At 27.4% G+C, this 22157-nt stretch overlaps 1 protein-coding gene across 2 annotated transcripts in view; it reads right to left on the reverse strand.

The window, feature by feature from the left end:
* LOC121129622 (uncharacterized) overlaps nt 1-22157 on the reverse strand; it is a 78720-nt gene that overhangs the window by 25603 nt on the left and 30960 nt on the right. Inside the window, exons 4-8 of one of the 2 annotated variants that reach the window (XM_040725346.2) lie at nt 20218-20434; nt 7478-7576; nt 7297-7364; nt 2105-2243; nt 1514-1757 (exon numbers count right to left, since the gene is read on the reverse strand). In XM_040725346.2, the coding sequence (XP_040581280.1) occupies nt 1514-1757; nt 2105-2243; nt 7297-7364; nt 7478-7576; nt 20218-20434 (767 nt within the window). Of the gene's footprint in view, nt 1-1513; nt 1758-2104; nt 2244-6420; nt 6551-7296; nt 7365-7477; nt 7577-20217; nt 20435-22157 lie in introns of those variants that run through there. The other variant, XM_040725347.2, reaches the window with a different exon arrangement.

Here is a 22157-nt window from a genome sequence, read left to right on the forward strand (position 1 = left end):
TTTAGGTCCCACATTAACAAACAATACAACTTTAATACAGACAAAGACAAGTCCAAGAAATTGAGACTAATAGATTCAAGTGTAAAGACAACAACATGACCAATACTTTGATGAATCAAGACTACGAAAAAATGATTTCTAGTCTTGTTTTTCTGTTTTTAAACAATTTCAGATATGTTTAATAAAAGTATTTTATAAAGATAAACTTTTGATCGTTATTAAAGGAGTAGAGATCAAGATGAAACTTTCCATAAATTATTTCTCGACCCTGGTCTCAAGATCAGGACAGACTACTTGTGCCAAATACGTAAATGTGAAACTGAATGGTTAAGTCAGTGTGAAAATTAAAATCGGAAAATATTATTCAAGGTCTGGGTACTTAAGATAGGGCAAAGTAAAGAAACTTGGACTCCCTTTTGATGTAGTAGATATACTAAGCCATTTTTGTACGACGAAACATACATTTAAATAGTAAATAGTTGGAGCTAAATCAAGTTTATTTTGGTTTTACCTATGTAATCTCAAATAGTGTTGGTTTATAATTTCATATATTTGCTTTTATACACAAAACCTCATCAAATCCTACAAACAACACTAAAGTAAGCTTTTAATATTATTATTACAATTCAATTTATGAATAGAAATCAAGTAGAGGAATAAAAAAATAAATGCATTTATATTTATTTATACTCTAAATAAAAGGTGTAGAACCACAAATGAAATGCTTTAAAAAGTAATATATGGATTCATAAACATGTATGAAATATCGTGTGCTTTTTTGAATGAGTTTTTGAAGAGGTAGAAGTAATCGATTTTTCATGCATTAAGTCTAATAATAATCTCTTTTTGCTTCTAATACATATTTACGTTAAAATATATTGGATATATTGTTCAAAAATAACACCATGAGAGAAGGTATATATATATATATCAATGTTACTATAACAAAGGTTAGGCAACAAGATAATGGCTGGGTAAGTACATCCGATCTATTAAATAAATTTTTCTATTTCTAGTGACGTCATTCGAACGACTTTTGGTTATATTTAGTAAAATATCACTTTAGAAATATCGAGCAATAACTTCCATCATAATAATAATAATTGTTTTAAATATTTACTTTCTAAATTTACGTAGTACTAATAACCAAGAGTTGTCCAAATGACATAACCAGAAATAGAAAAACTTATTTAATAAATATCTTTAAATAATAGCCCTTAATATTCCCCTCCCTCAAACATGGATTCCATGCCCAAAAAATAGGATTAATTTACTCTATAAGAAAGATAAAGTTACTTTTTTAACAACCAAGTTTATCACTCTGTTGCATAAATTATCATGTTTGCTATGACAATATAATAAGAGTAGGCAAATAGTGAAAATCACCAATGTGAAGGATTATTTTTGGCAAAGAACAAGACAGGGATTAATAGTCTTGATGGAAAATGTCCAAAAACAAACATAAAACTATTATATATTTATGTAAAAAAAATATTAATATTGTTATAGTTACCATCATAGTCCTTCTTTGACGAGGGCATGACTCGTGTGAAATGTGGAGCACCTCGTACAGCCTCCCCTTCATTTGTAACAAGCACTTTATGCATTCCTACTTCAGAGGGTTGAAAGTAAGCTGTTCCACCAGAGCCTGGAATAAAGTCCCAATTCACGTAAATGGGCCCAGAGGGTCCAATTACTTGTGCATTCAAATTTTCTGGATGTATGTCCTCGTCCAATAAGTCCACTTTAAAGTTACACTTGAAAAAATATTATATGTAAATTAATTTTCGTAGAAAATGACAACAAATCTCTATCAGTTTTCTGTTAATTATAATATTTAATTAAGAGAGGCAAAAAAACTCCCAGCATACACTCTGCTGATAAGAGGAGTTCACAAGTTAATAAGTCCCATTTAAGTACGTGCTTGGCTTATAAATTCAAAGGAACATCTATTTTGTTTTTTTGAGTGTTTTTGTTGTGTTTTTTGTTTATTTGTAAAATTGTATGTACTTAATTTAGATCAACAAAAGTTAAGTAAGTCACACATTTATTATAATCAGAGTGAAGACAAACAAGTAGAAAACAAAATACTTGTCCCACATACCTCTTCTCCAACTTTTGTCTTAAGAGTACTACATTTCATTTCAAGACGATCCCCAGGAGGGGTCCTGTCAGCAATCCATTGAAATTGTGCGGCCCAAGACATCACTCCAAGATATTCTACGTTTGGATTAGCCATATCCCTAACAAAAAGAAAAACAAAACTTAAATATTTATCAGAGTGACCTTGTGTTCAGATCAGGTTTAGTGTATCCGGGTCAATAATGTAATGAATATACCTACATATTTATGTTTGTTCTTTTGTCACTTAACTGTTTATAAGTTCATACAACTAACATCCCTTGACAGTCTATATAGCTTCTTTATATAAGATTGTATATGAATATTGTCTCCTTTTGTTTGAAAAAACTGCATAAGCACATATGTAGATATGTGTAACAAATATGAACTTGGAGTATTGATACAAATTTATGAGGCATTCATTAAAAATGTATAATGAGCATAGTGTCTCCAATTATTCAGACACGTTCAACTTTTGGAGATATATAAATACAATTAAATAAGTAGGACACACATTTAAAGAAGTTGAACACATTGTTAAGTAAAGATGGAAGTATAAATTTGAAATGTTCACAATATTTCTGAAGTGAGATGGATTCATCGTAGTGCTAAAATGTTTATTTATACTTAGTGTTGGATCTTTTTTATCATTCATCGTCCTAAGGACTGATACATCGGTCTTTCAGTCCTACGGTCCTAGTTATCTTTTTATTTTCTTTACTCGGATTGAATATAAGAACTACGACAATAATAAATGATAGATAGAACGTACGCTAATACTTTCCAGTCACACATCTTCTAAATGTATCTTGTCTGTTTGAAAAGAGGTAATGAATTATGATGTAACTTTAGCGACTGTTGTTTCGACAAAAGACCGATAAGGACCGGTCCTAGGTCTGACAAATATAATTAGGACCGAACTGATAGGACCGCAGTCTTTTTGGTATTTTAAGACCTATTAAACACTACTTGTATTCAATCCTAGCAACTCCATATAACTTAGAATAATATATATAAACCCCCACGTCGTTCCGCAACATTTTCTCAAATAATAAACAGAGAAAAATCCCCAAAATCGGTTGATATGTATTAGTCAATTATTTCCAACCATGGAATTATCATTCAATAACTGTTGAAAATAGTTCACAGTAGCAAAATAAAATAGGTACTTCAAATTCAACCAATCAATGTTAAGAAACGAAGGATATAAATCGACAGCTGACAACAAAATAGTATGTACATTTTTATACGTTAGTGAGGTAACACCGTGTCAAATGTGAAGGACATTTTTTAAAGAGACTATTCAAAAAAATAAAAGGATTTGAAAAGTTTAAGAGGTAGTTGTTGACCTTATGGGCAATAGGGCATATATAGTAGTACCCAGGTGGTTGACATTTAATACATAACATATCTATGTACATGCAATGATATATTTTTTCTATATATATTTATGGATAGATAAGTCCCTCAATGCTCAGATGGAGCAGCATGAATGAACAAATACATTATACATAAATGTCCACCAAAGCAATTGTTTATATGAAAATAACCATGAAATATAAAATTAGACCATATTATGTATGTAATACTCATTACTAATACGCTGTCTGATCTCTTATCCCATGACAACTCTATTTAACTATACATATATGGTTAATACGTTAAGCAAGTATACCCTCTACCTTTATTTAATATCAAAACTGTATCCTTATTGAGATATGTAATGAAGTAGGTAGTTATATATGTACCATTTGTGCATTTGATTCCATTAATCAACGACATATTTCAATGACATTTGAGAGGAGGAAAAAGAAAAAAAGAAGGGAAAAAATTAGAGTTGAGTGAACTCCTTATTATAATTAAAAGGTTTTTGCCAATTCTAAGAAGATGACGATATTACATGTGGCCTGTTGCAACAACAGCAAGTTAGAATGTTTTATTTTAAAATATAGAGTATGAATTAAATTGTATTCCTTGACAAATTATCTTCCGTTTCTATGAACAAACTATTCTTATTGAACCTTAGACAGGGACGTCCTCAGGACTCAAATTCATATCTATTCAGAAAAATTAAACTTTTGGAAAAGAAACTTCAAAAATCCAACACAATTTTAAAAAAAAAAAATTAATTATTAATCTTTTTTTTTTTAATTTCAAAAATACATAACTATTTGCAAAAGTTAACTTTTTGGAAACAAATTTCGAAAACACATTTCTATTTACAAAAAATATAATATTTTGGAATTTTTTTGTTAATTTAACTATACATAAAAATTTTCCAAAATTGAATATTTTTCTCTGCTGCAGAATTTCCCCAAATGACGAAAAAGATTACTATTTAAAAGAAAATATTCCTTTATTTGGGGGAAGGCTACAACCTTTCTAGCCCACACCCTGAGGACGCCCCTGTACAATTTGTTTATATAAGCTATAACTTGTCAGTAGCGTCCGAGGGGTGTTGTCTAAGGATTTTTGCTCTTTGCTAGAGAATTTAATATTTAAAATTTTTTTTTCAATTTTTTTTTCAAAAAAAAAAAAATTTATTACAATATTCTATAGATTTTTGAAATTTTTTCATAAAAATTGTATATTTGAAATTTAATTTTTTAAATAATTCTTTGTGAACATCTGTTGATTTTTGAAAAAAAATAAATGATTTTTTGACAATAGCTATAGACTTTTTGATTTTTGTACAAAATATCAAATTTTTGATATACTTTCGAAAAAATTTAGGTTTTCTGTAAATAGCAATGGATTTATTATATTTTTCTCGAAAAAGGTTAATAATTTAAATCATTTTTCTCAAAAAAGATTAATATTTTTTTTTTTTTTTTTTTTTTTTTAAAGTTTGAATTTTGAGTTATTTATCAAAACAATTTAATATTTTTTGAAAAACTGTGGTTTATTGGAAAAAAATTCCAAAAAAGTTCAAATTTGAATCTTAGTTTTTAAATGGTTCATTGTGAACAGCTGTTGATTTATGCAAAACATTTAATTTGCTGCGAATAGCAATGGATTTATGACATTTTTTTCCAAAAATTTAAAAATTTTTTTTAAATTTTGAATTTTTTTTCCAAAAATAAAAATTTTGAACTATTTGCTGAAAGCAATGGATTATTGAATTTTTTTTTCCAAAAAATTTAATTAATCTTTTTTTTTTCAAAGATATAAAAAATTCAAAAAATTTTTTCGATATTTTTTTTCCAAAAAATTCCAATAACCAAACACAAAGCCCCCAAAAAAAAAAAAAAAAAAATATGTATATGTAATTCTACGCACCTGCTTGTATATAACATATACACATATATGAAGTGTTAAAAGAAAATTTATTTGATATTCATTACAAATTGTCTTTATGTTGACTCAACACGTATGGAAAATACTAATGATATACAATATGATGAGGTTCCTATTAGGTATGTTAATGGTAATTAGTTCATGATGGTGATGAAAGTTGGCTTACTTTACATTGTATCTAAGCAAAGACATACTACCAAAAAAGGATATATTGTGCACTTTTGAATCTAAGTAAATGTATGTATGTGGAAGGACGGAAAAAGACTTTTAAAGTCTTACCATATACAGTATGTTAATCACGTGTTTAACTCATGATGTCTTGTTATTTATTTATTTTTTAATAAAAGTGAGTAAATCCTAAAATAATACCAAAAAATAAATAAACTTTAAAAAATGGGAATAAAAAGTTACATAGAAAAAATAAGGATTTTTGCTTTTTTAAATATTTTTTTGGGTCAGGGTGAAAAAAATGTATGCAAAATAGGGCCATTTTGTGAAATATTTTTTTTTCTTTAAAAAGGTAATTCGTGTAATTTATGTGATTTTTGATTTTTTTTTTCAAATAATATAATATTTGAAATTTTAATTCCAAAAAAAATAATTTTTTGTGAATAGATGTTGATTTTTGAAGTGATATGTTTCAAAAAATTTAATTTTTGTAACTTAATAAAGACATTTTTTTTTTGAATAACAATGAATTTTGAATTTTTTTTCCAACAAAATTAATATTTCTGTGAATATTTATGGACTTTTTTTCCAAAAAATTAATATTTTTGTGAATATTTATGGATTTTTAAGAAATTTTCCCAGAAATAGAATTTTTTGTGAATAACTATGGATTTTTGAAAAAAAAAAACTAAAAAAATGTTGTATTTAAAAATTATTTTTTGCATTTTTTTGTTCAAGCTATGGATATTTTATCAAAAAAATCCAAAAACCAAACACCCCCCTTTAACTATAATTTTGTGGACGTCCTTGTATACTTGAATAAATGAAAATTACCTTATATAGATAAGGGATATGAAGTGGTGGTTTTAGCAATAAGGCATATTTACAATGTAAGAAACTAACACTGATATTTTCATGCACCTTTTTCAAATGATAAACCTAAACTGATTATTCTACGTGCTTTGAAAATAATAAATATAAGTATTTTTAAATATTTTTTTTCTTTTTTGTACCTATTTTTACCCTCATTCTGAAACTTGGGTACAACCAAGACGTAAAGGAAAAGAAGAGGGCACACACAAATCTATAAAGGAAAAAAGAAGCTTGATTTCTTTTCTTTTTTTTATCATTATTATTCTTTTTCAAGTAAAAAGTCAAATCGAGACAGTTTTTATACTTTATTTTGAGGTAAAGTAGATTTTTTATTACAATAATTAGTAATACAAAGATTATGACCCAAACACTCAATATATACATTGATTGCATGTTAGTTGTAACTAGTTTAAACAGATTGTTCTAGTTACTATCAAAAAATTTGTTGCATAATTTTAAACCACAAATTTAATGTACTTATAAAGGTGTAAGTACTATAAATGATCGACATATTATTAATGCTATAATATTGAGTGTTTCCATAAGAATTTATAATTGTAAGTCCGTATTTAGTGGCAAATTATAAAATTCGAATACAGAGTTATATTACTCGTATATATAAATATATAATGAGGTATTTTAATGCGTCCAGATGAAACGATATCATTATTTTATAGTTCTGAACTATATAAAATGACCAACGTTATAATGAAATAAGACGTTATGAGACGTACAAGTTGTTACTTGTACAATCTGCTTATACAAGTTGCAACTTGTACATAATATTTAAAGTAAACTATTTGATCCACAACCGCTATATAACTAAGCATTTTATACCTGGCTTCCATGACGGGCGTGACACCGAGTTTTTTTCCTCCATCCAATGCCACTTCAAGATTAGAGATCTATTAGACGAAGAGAAGGAAAAGAAAAGAAAAATGAAGGAATGGTTGTAACTTATAATGGGAGAGAAATTAAGATCATAATGATGGTTGAATGAGAAGAAATGGAGGCTTACATAATATTCTGGAGTTGTTTTCATTTCTGAAAATCCTGGAACGGGTCCACCTTTTGCCTTGACAAGAGAGGAAGGAACTAAACCATCATTCCAGTCCGTCTAAATAGAGAGAAAACAAAGTTGTTGTTTTTAATAGTTATTGCGTAATGCGTAAAGTAAGGATAATTTTGAAATAAACTGGTTATTTCAAAACATACAAGTATATTTGTATTATATATGAATATATATTATTGGTAGAGAAGAAAAGGTGCAGTTGTCATACTTTTTTTTTTTGGCTGAATTATTCCAAGTTTGTTTGTTAATCAGATGTTACAATCAATTTCAATTTTAGCTCAACTTTTCGGATGCAAAATGATATTTTAAGCACAATGTAAACAAATTCTGCCCATCTACTTTCAAAATAATAAGAAGAAACTCATGGACGACGTGATCATTATAGCCTTTGTTATAATTAAATCAATAGTTGTATAAAATTTTAAGGTCACATAAAAGGGTGAAAGGTCACAAAAAAGGTCAACTTCTTCTAACTTTTTATTTTAGTGTATATAATAGTGTGTCCATTTTTTAGAGGGACATAATAATTTGATCTAGTGTTGTATTTTAATAAAAAGATTATCTTTGAAAAGTCTTCAAATTGCGTTTTTTGGCCTTTACAGCTGTTTGAAAATGGCTTTTTTTACGCAACATTCTCTATTTATAAAGGGCTTCTGAAGTTTCAGTTTAAACTTATGTTGCTGAAATTTGAATTTTAAAGTTATGTTGCTGAATTTGAAAAGCTTCATTAAAGTTACTTTTCTTAAGTGATACATAAAAATATAATTCTTATTTTTCATTTTGAAGAAAGACAAATTTAACCCCAAAGAAATATGTGACCTGTATAACAAGTCATTAATTTTTTTCACAAATTTCATTTGAATGTTACTGTCAAATATTGCAACTGCCCCCGTAATTGTAGCAGTTAAACAATTTCCAATTTGATTGAGAAAAAAATTGAAAATATGACTAATTGATATTTCTTCATAAATGAATAACTAGACTTTTCCTGATATTAAATGAGTATATTTCAATGTGATAGTAGATGAAGAATAAAATTTATAACATAACTCAGTGGCCTGCACATGATTACATTTTTTTTTTTTTTGGGGGAGGCATGGTTTTTGGATTTTCTGTTTAAAAATTCAAAAATCAAATTTTTTGGAAAAAATTTCAAATTTTAATTATTTTGTAGAAAAAATTCAAAAATCCATGGCTTATCTCAAAAAATAAACTTATTTAAAAAAAAAGTATTAAATTTTTTGGGAAAAAGTTCAAATATTGAATTTTTTTGGAAAAAAATTTAAGGATCTGTAACTATTTAAAAAAATTTCAAAAAAGTACAATATTCAATATAACTGTTTTGAAAAAATAAAGTGTTTCACAAAAATTTCAAAGAATTAATTTTCTTGTAAAAAATTCTAAATATTAATTTTTTTCGAAAAAGTTCAAAAGTTGAATTTAAATATTAAATTTATTGCGAAAAAGCTCAAAAATTAAACTTCAAATATGAAATTTATTGGAAAAAAATTCAAAAACCAATAGTTATTCATAAAAAAATTGATTTATTTAAAAAAAAAAATTAAAATTAAATTAAATTTTAGATATTACATTTTCCAGTCAGAAATTTCAACTCATTAATTTGGATGTAATCATCCTGCCCACCCCCTACAGACGTAGTTATAGATCGGGTTCTCTAAAAAAAACATGCTTGATTATGATATGTGATTTTATAAAACATTAAAGAAGAATAAACACGCCGAGGAAAATTGTATCACATCTTGCAACTGTCAAATTTCTCCTCACGGAGTGAGTTTTTTTTTTTTTTTTTTTTTGATTAAATTATACCGAATGATAGTATAATAACCAATATTTCAAGGCATACGAGTCCAAGCAAAAACAATGAAAAACCAACTGCATTAATACAAAAAATATGTTCCTTACATATATGCTTCTACCCCCCCTGAAAAACAGTTTTTATCCAATATATCGAAGAAAAGTTGATGAAAATTATTGATTTTTTTTTTCAAATAATCTCTATTATAATATACTATATTAGGACGTATCTGTATTATAAACTTTATTTTGAATCATTTTATAAATGCTTTATATAACTACAGACTTTAGTAAAACTTGTCGATAGACTACATAATAATTAGAAATATATATTCCTCTTTAAACTTTAATAAAGATACAAATTAAGAGTAACTTGCTAAACCTTTTCCTACTTTCCTTTTTTCATTCATATTTAATATACTTTCTCTCCTTTTCCGTTTGTATAATAATTCGCTTTTTGGATTTATAATTTTTTCGTACATTTTCAAATTTACAACCCATACCTTATAAAAACTTTGAGACTCGGAAGAATCCATCTTCTTTAATGAAGAAAAAAATCAAATTATTAGGGAAAAATCAATATTGCCTCCAGAGCCTAAAAATCTGGTCTCGTCAGAATGTAACTCATAATTTTAAACAACTTTTATTTCATGTCTAAAGTCTGTATTTGTCTCCGTTTTGAAATAAATACTTTGTCTTTTGCATTTTGATTAGCGGGCATAGATGCATTTTATATATAAAACTATAATATTATATTATAGTAGATCATTCGAATGTATGCCTCGAACTTCTTTCATATTTCAGATAAGGGGATTGTGCCCAATCTCCCATAGCATGTAAAAATTGTCTATAGATGAACATCGATGAGTGTGATAATAATTCAAAATTTTTAATATTATGTAAATTTTGTTCATAAGTAATGAAGTAGAACAAGGGATGAAACATGAGTAGGTGTATAACTCATTTTGCTGTACATCATCAAAGGACCTTATGGAAGACATCTTGGCTCTAATCTATATATTTTTTAAATTAAGAAAATGGGGCTATATTGGATAAAATTCATTATTCTATAAAGTTTTTTCGGCATATAAAAATATTTTGATCGAAAGATATCTTTAAAAGAAAATCACGAAACCTTTCCAAATATATTATGTTTCACTTTATAATACATTTTTGTATTATGTTACAAGTATTAGTGTTGGATTGGTCCTTGGATTGATTTCCTAAATCTCCCCCTTTTTTTCAGTCTTTTTATTTCTCGGTCCGATCTTTTTGAACACTCAACTATCCTAAGGGTCTTTACATCAGTCTTTCAGTCCTACGATCATAGTTATTCTCTTTATTTTCTTCACTCATAGCTAAGTTTGAGGAATATCAGAATAAAAAAAGTAATGAACAATAGCTAAAGCCATTGAACGGTCATATGAACTGAAACATCAGTTTTTCAGTCCTTTGCTCCTAGCTATCTTTTTAATTTCTTCACTCATAGCGTTGATTGAAGAATATAAGAACGAAGAAAATAATAAAAGATAGAAGGAACGTATAATAATACGTTACGTCAAACATCTCCAACAGGTATTTCGTCTCTTTGAAAGAGGACATGAATAATGATGTAACTTAAGCAACTCAAATGACGTAGTTTGTTTAATTTTAGCAGTTTTAGTTTCTACTAAACACTCTAGGCAAAGAGTGGACACTGAAGGTAAGGAAGGTAGGGTTTAGTAGTTCACAATTCTGATTGGCTTAAAATTAGAAGCTGCTACATGTTCCTCCAGCTAAGCAAGCAGCCAGTGAGGGTGGGGGGAGTGAAGGAATTAGTTTCCCTTCTAGTTAAAAGAGAAGAATAACGAAGACTACGTTAGGAACATTGCCTGCTTTGTTTTTAGATTGAATTGTTTATTTTTTCCTTGACGGCTCTTTCTATAGAGTCTTTTAGTTTCTACAAACATGAAAAAAAACTTTTTATCTAATCATTCATTGTTTAAAAAAAATCAATTTAGAAGCTGCAGCAAATTCATATTAACTTAATTTAAAAAATATATCAAATATAAAAACCAAACTGAAATTTCAAATTTCAGAATGACTAGATAAAAAGTGCCTTTTCATGCATGTTAATAAATTTTTTTTTTATTTTAATTTTATTTTGACTAAAAATGAAATGCAAAGTATGAAAATAAGGATTTAATTCAATACAATAAATTTATCTGTCATGCAAATAATATCTTTGAGAATTAAAATTCATTTAAAGCATACTAAGCTTCAAAATTAATATTATTTTTATAAAAAAATTTTTTTGTCTAATTTTGTTTGGAATACTGATTTCCCGACATTTTTATTTGACTAAGTATATATTCTTTATTATTGGTCACAACGGATCATACGATATAGTGGTGTAAAGGTATGAATGTACACTAAAAATTCTGTTTCTCAAAGGAAGAAATTTGCTATATTTTACATTTTTGCTACCTGAAAGGGTAAAACGTGTCAAAAGCGACCAAGAAAATTTGCAAGGTATACGGGACCGCCCTTAAGCAGCTAAATTACTAAATATCATTAAAAGTCTTGTAAGCGGTATTTATTAATGCAGTCTTGGTAACAACTGTCCTCTTGTTAGGATTTAACTTTTTGACACAATACTCCAGTAGATGGTTAAACAGACGTAAAAATACTTTTCCTGTTTTTGGAACTGTATTAGATAATGAAATCCCATATCTCTGGAGGTATACTCGCTCATAATTTTAACCTTGACACTAAAACAACTACTAGTAGTTATATTTGGCAGATTTTTTTATTTATACTTAGTGGAACTTGAGTCTGGACTGTATTCGTAATTCGTAACCTGGTGCTCTTGTTTATTATTGCTAGGAAGACAAAGAAACGGCTATGGTGAGGAAGAAAATTATCCAGAGTGCATTATATTCTCAAAGTATGAATTTGAATATTAAAAAAATTAGACCTTAAACAAATGATTCTATAAAATTTCACTCCAATATTAATAAAATAGTACCATAGAAACAAGGATACACAGTACATGCAGAAAAATCGGGGGGAAGGGGCCCATTCCCCTTATTGGATAATCATAATATTATGTAACCACGTAAAAATATACAATTATAATTTTATATTTTACTATTAATTGACTAACAGTGACCAAATGATTTTGGATCCTTTTTTTTTAAGAAGAAAGGTTTTGAGATCATATAAATAAGCAGTACATGGTTCCGTGGTAAAATCTCCAAATAAATATAATTATTCAACTAAATAAAAAATAAGTAGTATTCTATTACATTATATATAAAGCATTTTTTCTTTTTGTTTGTTTTTTAGGAAAGGTTGTGAGATTCAACATTATATACAGATGTGTTTTGTCAACACAAAACCAAGCTAAAAAGATTTCTCTCAAAATTTAGTTCGGATTACATTTGTATTTTTGGACAAATTATCGTCAATTTCTATTAACAAATTACTCTTATTAACCCTCTGTCTGTTTCTAAAGTTGCACATAAAGGAGCCCAAAATTGATCGTCACAAAATTACAAAATGAGAAATTGGCATAATTTTTGTAGTTTAATGGGATCACATTGTTAGCAATATACGTCTCTTGAATCAAATAAAGGTTTTAAACAATAGCTTCAATTCTTGGGTATCTTAATTCACCCGAGTTATTTGAGTAATTAGCAAATAATTGACACAACTATGTAGTTATAAAATATTTGTCTATGTAGTTAAATCGAGTCCCAAATATAAATAAGGATCTTTCTCTTTTTCTTGATTATTGTTCAAAAAAGAAATTATGTTAACGCATCATATAGGTGATTCAATTATTGTTTGTTTCACTAGGAAATGTCATGAAATGATGAGCTTATTTTCCATACCTACAACATGTAAAGTACACATTAAATGCATCATGACTATTCTAGATGGGTTAATAGAAATTTTCGGGATACTGTAGGCTAGATTGTGAATGTGTAACTCTATAAATATATTATGTACATATTTATGATTAACAAACTCGAATAGCAAAAGCACAGTCGCTGTTTCTATATGTATATATATATATATATGGTATGTATGATTAAAATTAAAACACAATAATAATATAAACTGAAAGCATTAAATAAATATTATGCTTTAATGGACTTTCATTTAAAATATTCTTTCATTCGGCTTTTTTGTTCAAAATTATTATTTCTGTATAATTATGTATATGTATATTTATTATTTAAAAAAAATAATAATGTGAGGCAGCTATAAGGGTTATAATTTGCACTTTTTGTAGATGATGAGAAGAAAAAGGAGAAAGGATCATTATGAGGAAGCCCTTCCCACCCAGAGTAGTTATAATGATAATAATACATATGGCTTAATTAGACCTGACTTTTTGTTATTTTTTTATATATTAATATGGGTCTCATTATGTAGCAGAATGAGTATGAGAGTAGACATTTCATGAGGGAGCATTGTAGAGACTCTATTCTTGTATGTACACATACAAGAATATGAATTTAATTACTTTCTTTATATTATTTATTTAATAGCCGTGGTCTCCGGCATTGCCTTTGAGTTATTAGGCGCTGACGAACAGAAAAACGTTCCTTTATGTATGCTCATTTTTACTCACCTGTTCTTCAAAAGCACACTCACACATAACTACGCCATATTTGCATGTTCACTCCTCATTAATGAAATAATTATGATAACAACCCTGGAAATAAATAAATATATTTCTATGGCTGGCAACAAAAATAAAAGTTGCACGCTAAAAATGCTTAAGATATACAACTCTAAATATATTTACTTCTGTATTTTTTACTTTTGTTATAAGGGGCTAAAAATCCATAATTATTCTCAAAAAATTAAAAAAATTTGTAAACAAATTTCAAAAATCCAAAACTATTTTCAAAAAATTTAATTTATGTACAAAAAATTCAAAAATCCACAACGGATCACTATAAAATTTTTACAATTAGATTTCCAATATAACATTCGCAGAATAATACCTTATTTATATATCGTATTCGTATATTTAGCGTTTTTTAATCGAGATTCAGTGAATATGATAAACTGTTTAGCTTAAAAGTCGTACCTTTTTTTTCTTGTACTCTTTATTTTTTATAATACTGACCATCTTCTCAAAAATGATGAGTACTAGTTTGATGCCCAAAATTCCCGAAAAGTAATGAATATTTTATAAAAAATTTTATCAAAAGTAATGTTTTCCCTTTTAGATAACAAATAATATCTTGCTAAGCCCCATAATTCATTTTGTTAAAATTATTTAAAAATTAATGCATGTTTTTTTTCTCTGTGTCTTGAAAAAAAAAAGTATTTTTAGCATTTTAAATGGATAAAATACATTATTAAAAACGGTGTATCATGCAATTAAAACCCGCTTATACTGCAATTAAAAACGTTTTACTATATTGGATTTCTTGTTTATTCAGTTCAGTAACCGCGTTATAAAAAGGATGTTCCACGACGTAAGATAAAAAAAGAAGTCCTTACACGTCATCAACTAAATATTATCAAACAACCTTTCTTACAAAAAAAAAACAACAACTAATAAACAAAAATAAATCTCGGAAATCATTTGTTAGTTAGTCAATTCTTCCTAATTAGAATAATTATAATATAATAAGAACTGAGAAGTGTTAAAGCTTATCAAGATCTAATTCTAATGCGACCAATTAACATTCAAAACACAAATTAAGGAAAAGGGAGAAAAAATAATTACATTTGACCAAAACATACGCTCTATATTTTTGCATTATGGTGGTTTACTAGATTTATCGTGCGTGTGGGCAAAGTCAATGTTGTGTTGTAATAATATTTACGGATATTGGTAGAAGAGTTGCTCTAAAGAAGACATTTAATCATTTAAGAAGGGTTAGTATGTATTGTGTTGGGCAGCAAAACGTGGACTCGAGAGATACATTTAGAAATCCATCAATAATTTTATATTTTCAATAATAAGCAAAACAATCATGTTAACCTTTGTCAAAAGGTGGCTTGGGATCCTTGTGGAAGAAAATAATCTCAAAATGAGCTTTATAGCCCTCTTGATGGACATAGGAACCACCCAGAAATCGTTGGCTATGCAATTCATCGACTTTAGTTGAATCCTCCTTTATATTCTTCTCCAAGCTCTAAGTCTCATGGGTTTTATATCTTTAAAGTTGGTCTTAATATTTTGTAGAATAACTTATTCTTATTTTTACTAGAAGGAAGAATACATCCTTCACTCCCCCCTTCCCACTGGCTGCTTGCCTAGCTGGATGAATATGTAGAAGGTTCTAATTTTAAGACAATCAGAATTGAGAACTAATAAACCCTACCTTCCTTGCCTTGAGTGTCCACTCTTTGCCTAGTAGAGTCCTTTAGATCTACCCAGCAAATCAGCAGTGTCAAAAATGAAGAAAGGATAAATGTAAACTATTTATATAGAGTAACAAGGTTTAGCAGTAATCGCTTGGAAGGACTCTGTGGGTGTATATGTCGGAGAAAACTTTCCGAGGGTTGACACGGAAATCAAGTATTTTATACCAAAATTCAATAATTAATTATTTAAGTTACATGGGAGAAGTATACTTGTTTGACAATGATGTGGCCAACTATGGAGTATCAATAAGAACTAAGAGATGGTATTGGGCCTTATACAGTTGGAATCCTATTTTTAAATATGGTTCAAGCATGGCATTCAAGCATTAAGAAATGTATTAAATCGAACCACAACAAAAAAAAGAAGAACAAATCAGTAAATAGACTTCGTCAGGAGCTGTGTATTATCTATTATTATTTAATATGCAATACTATAAAATATCAAATCATCACTGGAGACAACTCTTAACCTCACTAAAGGTGCAACAAGAAATATAACAATACTATTGAAGTTACTTTAAAGGTGAAACCAAAAGTATTTGTACAATGTGTAAACATACACACGCAGTTCAAAATAGAGATCATTGTAGATGTAAGAGATGTAAAGTATGTACTTCTCTTCAGTGCTTTGAAGCCTACCACACAAAGTCAAATATTTATGAAGACGAATTATATCAATAAATTTAAAAAATCAAAATATAGAAAATATTCCTGGGCGTTTAACAAAGTAAATGCAGGGGAAAAACTCGATTATAAGTCTTCAATAATCTTGTTCGAGTTCAAAATTAACTTTTAACTTAATTATTTAAGCATCGTTATTTTAACTTTAACTTAACAAGTTCATTTCTAATTTATCAAAATAAACTTTAAATTTAACTTAATTATTTTTTAAACTGCATTATCTTAATTTAAACTTAACTTGATTTAGTTAAAGTTAAATTAGTTTTGTTATCCTAAGTTGAAATACGAAAAAACAGTCCCTAAATTACCGTTAATTCCCCAATGATTTAGTTAAACACTGTGTCAACACAATCTGTTTTATTAAACTTTTGAACAGGGTCATTTCCCTTCAAATCGATAGAAATGATATTTTTTTAATGTCTTAGAAAATGTCGTTGTGATATTCCCTCCGATATTTTTATAATTTTACATATTGTTTAAAATTTGACAAAATCTCAAAAATCTAAAATTTTAGCTGTCCTTGACTTCCATTTCAGTAGTAACTTGAATTTTTACTTTTTTTAGTCGTTCAATTGGAAATGGAGAAAATTTCAACCAAAGAGACAGACAGAATAGTTTTTATTAACAGGTCATGATAAATCTCTTAATGGACTATTTAAGATAGTTATTTATTCATATTGAAATTAAATTTAACTTAACCAAGGTTGGGTGAGTTAATTAAACTTAAATTACTGTCAAGTTAGCTAACTTACATGTAATTCATTAAAAAAATTCGAACTTAACTAGTTAATTTTCATAGAGATCGAGTTTAACTTTAATTCAACTAGTTATAAAAAATAAAATAATAATTAACTTTAACTAGTTAAAAAGATAAGTTAATTTGCCCATCTCTGATTATTTCTTTTGAATGCAACCCTTTATATATTGTGGTTTTTTAACTTTTTCTCATTATATATAATTTCATTGCGTAACAATTTGCACTAAAGTATCCATGCCTCATAGGCCCTTTTGATCATCTATAGCTTCTTTTTTTTTTTGTAATATTTGTTCATTAAGTCCTCTCAGTATTTGTTTGATAATTAAATAGACAGTATTTAACAGATAGTCATGTAATTAGTTTATTGAGATAATTAGTTTATTTATGAAGTAAGAAGAAAATATATTTTAATTTTGGGCCTCTCAGGTTCGTTGCACTTCCTAAAGTTAAAAAACAAAATGAGCAATATGAGATAAGGCTTTTCAATTTGGTGGATATTCATGTTTTATTAAGTGTTGAATATGATAAAATTAAAAATGACTCCTTTTGACATTTTGGAATGTTGAGATCCTAATACGAAGCATTACTTAAGGAATTGAGTAGTTGAAATTAACTCAATAACTTTTGGCAATCGCCTTATTAATTTATTTTAAATAAAAATTACCCTTTTAAAGTTTTTAGACTAAAAACTTTAGAAATGCATTTAAGAACTCTCCATGCCAAGTACAAATGTATGTATGTAGAGAGTTGAAAGATCAATGATATGTTAGTCATATATTTTTAGCAGGGTTTTCAAGTAACTAATTTACAGTTATTTTAGCTTAAAAGTAGGTTATATATGTATATATACGGACATGTTATGAAAAATGTACTTATAGGAATGAGTAGGTGTAAAACCTTATAAAAATTGGGTGTGTTATTATTATTGAGCATCAAAGAAAAAGAACAAACAATAAGTAACGAAATGTAGAAATTTTACAAGGATGGGCTTCCAAAATCAAGGTCAAACTAATGATAATAAGTATAATATAGTCAGGTACATTCCCTAATAATGATATTTCAACGAGCAAAATTCAAAAAACTTCATGAAAGGGCGTAATGTACAAATAAAGATCTATTTTTATTTTACTTGATTCCCAATAAATAACATACAAAAATTTGAATTTTTGTAAATGTCTAAATTAAAACCTTTTCAAATATTACATTTTTAAAGAAAAATTTCAAAAATTCATAGCAGGTTGCTACAGTCCCTTCAGCTCACTCCTTACGGACGCCCCTACACTACTCAGCAAAAGGACATGACAGATTGAATCAATATAATATCAAAGATAGATTTGATCATAGTTACCGTGGCAAAGGAAATATCATTGCTGGGAAATTTTCTCTCTTTATTAATGATAAAGTTTGTTATAGAAAAGATGGATCATGTTCAGCAAAGTAAAAAGTAGAAAAATAAGATAGATAATACTATTCTTCCATCATTTATACAACAGCTAAATGGAATATTTAATAGATTGTTTTCACTGAAGTCATATATTTCATCATCATTGAAGACCACGGCATTTTGAAGGCTCAAAGAAGATATTTATACAGAATAAAATGGAAAATTAGTAATAAGTATAGATGGAACAACATTACATGTACTAAAGAATCTAAAACGACCTGAATACTTCTTTATGCCTATGATAAACAATGATACTTATTGAAATCATGGCAATTTGTACTATAAATTCCATTGAAATTCAGTATATTAGTTTGTACAATTAATTTTGTTTTGTATCGATTAGGGATGAGAAAAGTAGGATATTTAAATAAGAATATATTATTCTTTGCATTGTTATAGTTAATGTATTGTCTACACCAGTGATTCTTAACCTTTTCTTAGTGATGTACCACTTGTCAAATATTAATTTTACCCAAGTACCTCCTTATCAACACAAATAGTTTTTAGCTTCAGTGACTAGCGGGGCAGCAGGATTATATTTTGAAAGGAGGGCTTGGTTTTTAAATTTTCTTCATGAAGAAATAAAAAAATTTAAAAGTATCAAGTTTTTTAGAAAAAAAAATTGATAATCCGTAGATTCTTAAAAAGTATCAAGTTTTTTAGAAAAAAAAATTGAAAATCCGTAGATTCTTAAAAAGTTTCAAAAATTTCTATCTATTCACGAAAAATTAATTTTCTATTTTCAAGAAATGAAGTTTTTGTGAAAAAAAATTCAAAATGCACAGCTTTTCACATAAAATAAACTGGTTTGAAAAATTATTTCTATTATGAAAATGTTTAGAATTTTTTTTCAAATATTAAACTATTTGGAGAAAAATTTCAAATATTATTTTTTTTTGGAAAAATTTAAAATAAAACTATCCATAGATAATTAAGTTAAATTTGAAATATTACATTTTTTGAAAAAAAAATGGCAACATTAAATTTTTCTTAATTTTCGGAGGGGGCTACAGCCCTTCCAGCCCACCTCCTGCGGACACTCCTGAGTTATCCACTACTTGTAAAATATTCTTTCAAAATCTCAATTACCCCCTCGAATGCTTCCAAGTACGTCAAAAGTAGACGTACCCCCATTTGAGAACCACTGGTCTACACTATGGAAATCAAATTGAAGAATTATTTCATATGTTGAATACATTTTAGGGTCAGATATATATTAAAACCATGGGATAAAATGATATACTTAGATAAACAGTAAGGTTTAAGTCATTTTATACGTTAGTCCCATTTTGGACATGCAGTTGTTCACTATTTTTCTTAATAATACTGAAAAAAGGGATTTCATTCTTATAAAACTTTGATTGTTTAGGCTCCGAAAATGGCCGACATCAATAATAATGATGTCACGTAAAAACGCTCTTTTCCATTGAAATTTATATTCTATAACGAAACCCAACAATGTGAGATAAAAGGATTTTAACTAACAAAAAAGAATTAACAATGTAACATAGGGTATTAAACATTAAATGATTTTTCTCAAAATATTTAAAAGTTTATTTTTATGCCCATAAGCAAAGGAAGATAACCACTAATTTTGATGGATATACTTACTCTAAAGTTATTCACTCTATGATGAGGTAGCTGATCTTTAACCCAGTTGAGTGTGGCGTAATAGCCAGGAGAGTCCTCTTCTTTCAAAAAGTATGAGAAATAAGTCATTCCACTTAGTTCATCCAGATTAGGGGAAGCCATATATTCAGGAGCAAGTACCATTGGTATATTAAAATGTCGTTCAGCTAGCTCCATTGCTCTTTGACAGTTTTCCAATCTACAAAAAGAAAAAAAAATATTATAGGTTATATGAAAAAAAAAAAAAAAAATTTTTTTTTTTTAAATTCTCTTTATTGACGAGTTTTTGTTTATTCATTCGTGTTTATTTGCTTTTTGTTTAATTTTAATATAAAATATTGGTAGAATTTAATTGTGAAAAAAGTAAATTTTTTATGAATACATATTTTTATTAAATATACCTAACTTTGTTAATATATTATACATAAAAATACTTGAATACAATACTTTACTTTTCCACCATTTTGTAAATCGAAAAAATATACAAAACGTTTAAAGTAATATAATTTGCTTATCACTAAAAATAAATGTTCTGCGTATTTGAAACTTTATTAGCTGAGGCAAGCCAACAAAAATTAGTTTTTTAATGTTTATTTTGTATTTTAAACAAAGAAAATAAATAGTTTAAAAAAGATTTAGAAAATATAGCGATTGGTTTTCATAAATTAGCATATTTAACAAATTAAAATAAAATATATATCTACATATAAACATTTTTTAAATAAAAAACCCTCAATTTGGCTAGATAATACTGCAAATAAAATATTAATTATCTCTCCTCCCATCTTTCGATAGAAAGTCATTATTGATTTTATTTTTTACCAAATGAAATGGAACACAAAACATTTCTTTACGAGGAATATTTTAAACAGCTACAAAGGATTGTATCAATCTACAAATGTGAATGAAAACCAAAGTATACTTAATTTTTGCCTCGTTTTTTTAAAACACTTAACTTTTTGATGACATATGATTTGATATTTATAATGTCATCAATATTTTTAAGTACAAACATGTTTTTCCTTCTAGGCATCATATTTTGAGAAGAAAAATAACATAAATATCAGAGTATCAGTTGTCAAATTTCAATAATTTAATACCTTGCATTATGTGTTAATGTAATATCATATTTGTCATTTATCTCCTTAAATAATATATAACAGTCAAGTGTTATTATGATCGATAATGAATAAAATATATTGTTGTGACCATAGCATGTTGGTGCAGTACCTATTCTGAACATTAGTGAACGGAATGTGAGAGAATAGTCACAGTTTGTAAGTAAATATGTGATATTTTCGAAATTCCTGGATCTGTTGAAACCCCAAAAAGTAAATTGTTCATTTTCATAAGGCCTAGACAAAAATAACAAAGGATCTGAAACGAGTTTTAGTTACATACAAAGGTAGAGTATGTTATAAAGAAACAAAAAACTTCGATAAAATACTCGAGGAGTTTAGTCAACCACTCTCTTAACAAGTATATGTTAACCATTATTACGTAATTTATGATTAGAGGATACGAAAAATCCTTATCATTGTCAAAAAGTTGACATCAAATACACTGAAGATTTTGTGGAAATTGGAGGCTAAGGGTGTTGCTACAAGTTGTAGAACTTGAAAAATTGATGACTCATTCAAGTTCCAATAATAAATGGGTCTAGAAGAGTTTAATAACTGGACATACAAATTTAATAAATAATTTTTAAGGCCAATTCTAAAAAGAAACTGTTCGATAATCTAGATATAGAAATACAGAGGATATTTGAGGATGTGGGTTTATTTTCCTCTTCATTTAAGTTAAAAAAACATTGTTTAGGCTACGTAATTGTTTTCACAGACCTGTGAGTCGATAAGAAACAAATTTTTTTAGTCAAATATAAATTATTTTTAAATAAAATGGTTGTCGTCAAATTTTGTAAT

Source organism: Lepeophtheirus salmonis, chromosome 14 (assembly GCF_016086655.4).
Source record: "Lepeophtheirus salmonis chromosome 14, UVic_Lsal_1.4, whole genome shotgun sequence".
NCBI classification, from domain to species: domain Eukaryota; kingdom Metazoa; phylum Arthropoda; class Copepoda; order Siphonostomatoida; family Caligidae; genus Lepeophtheirus; species Lepeophtheirus salmonis.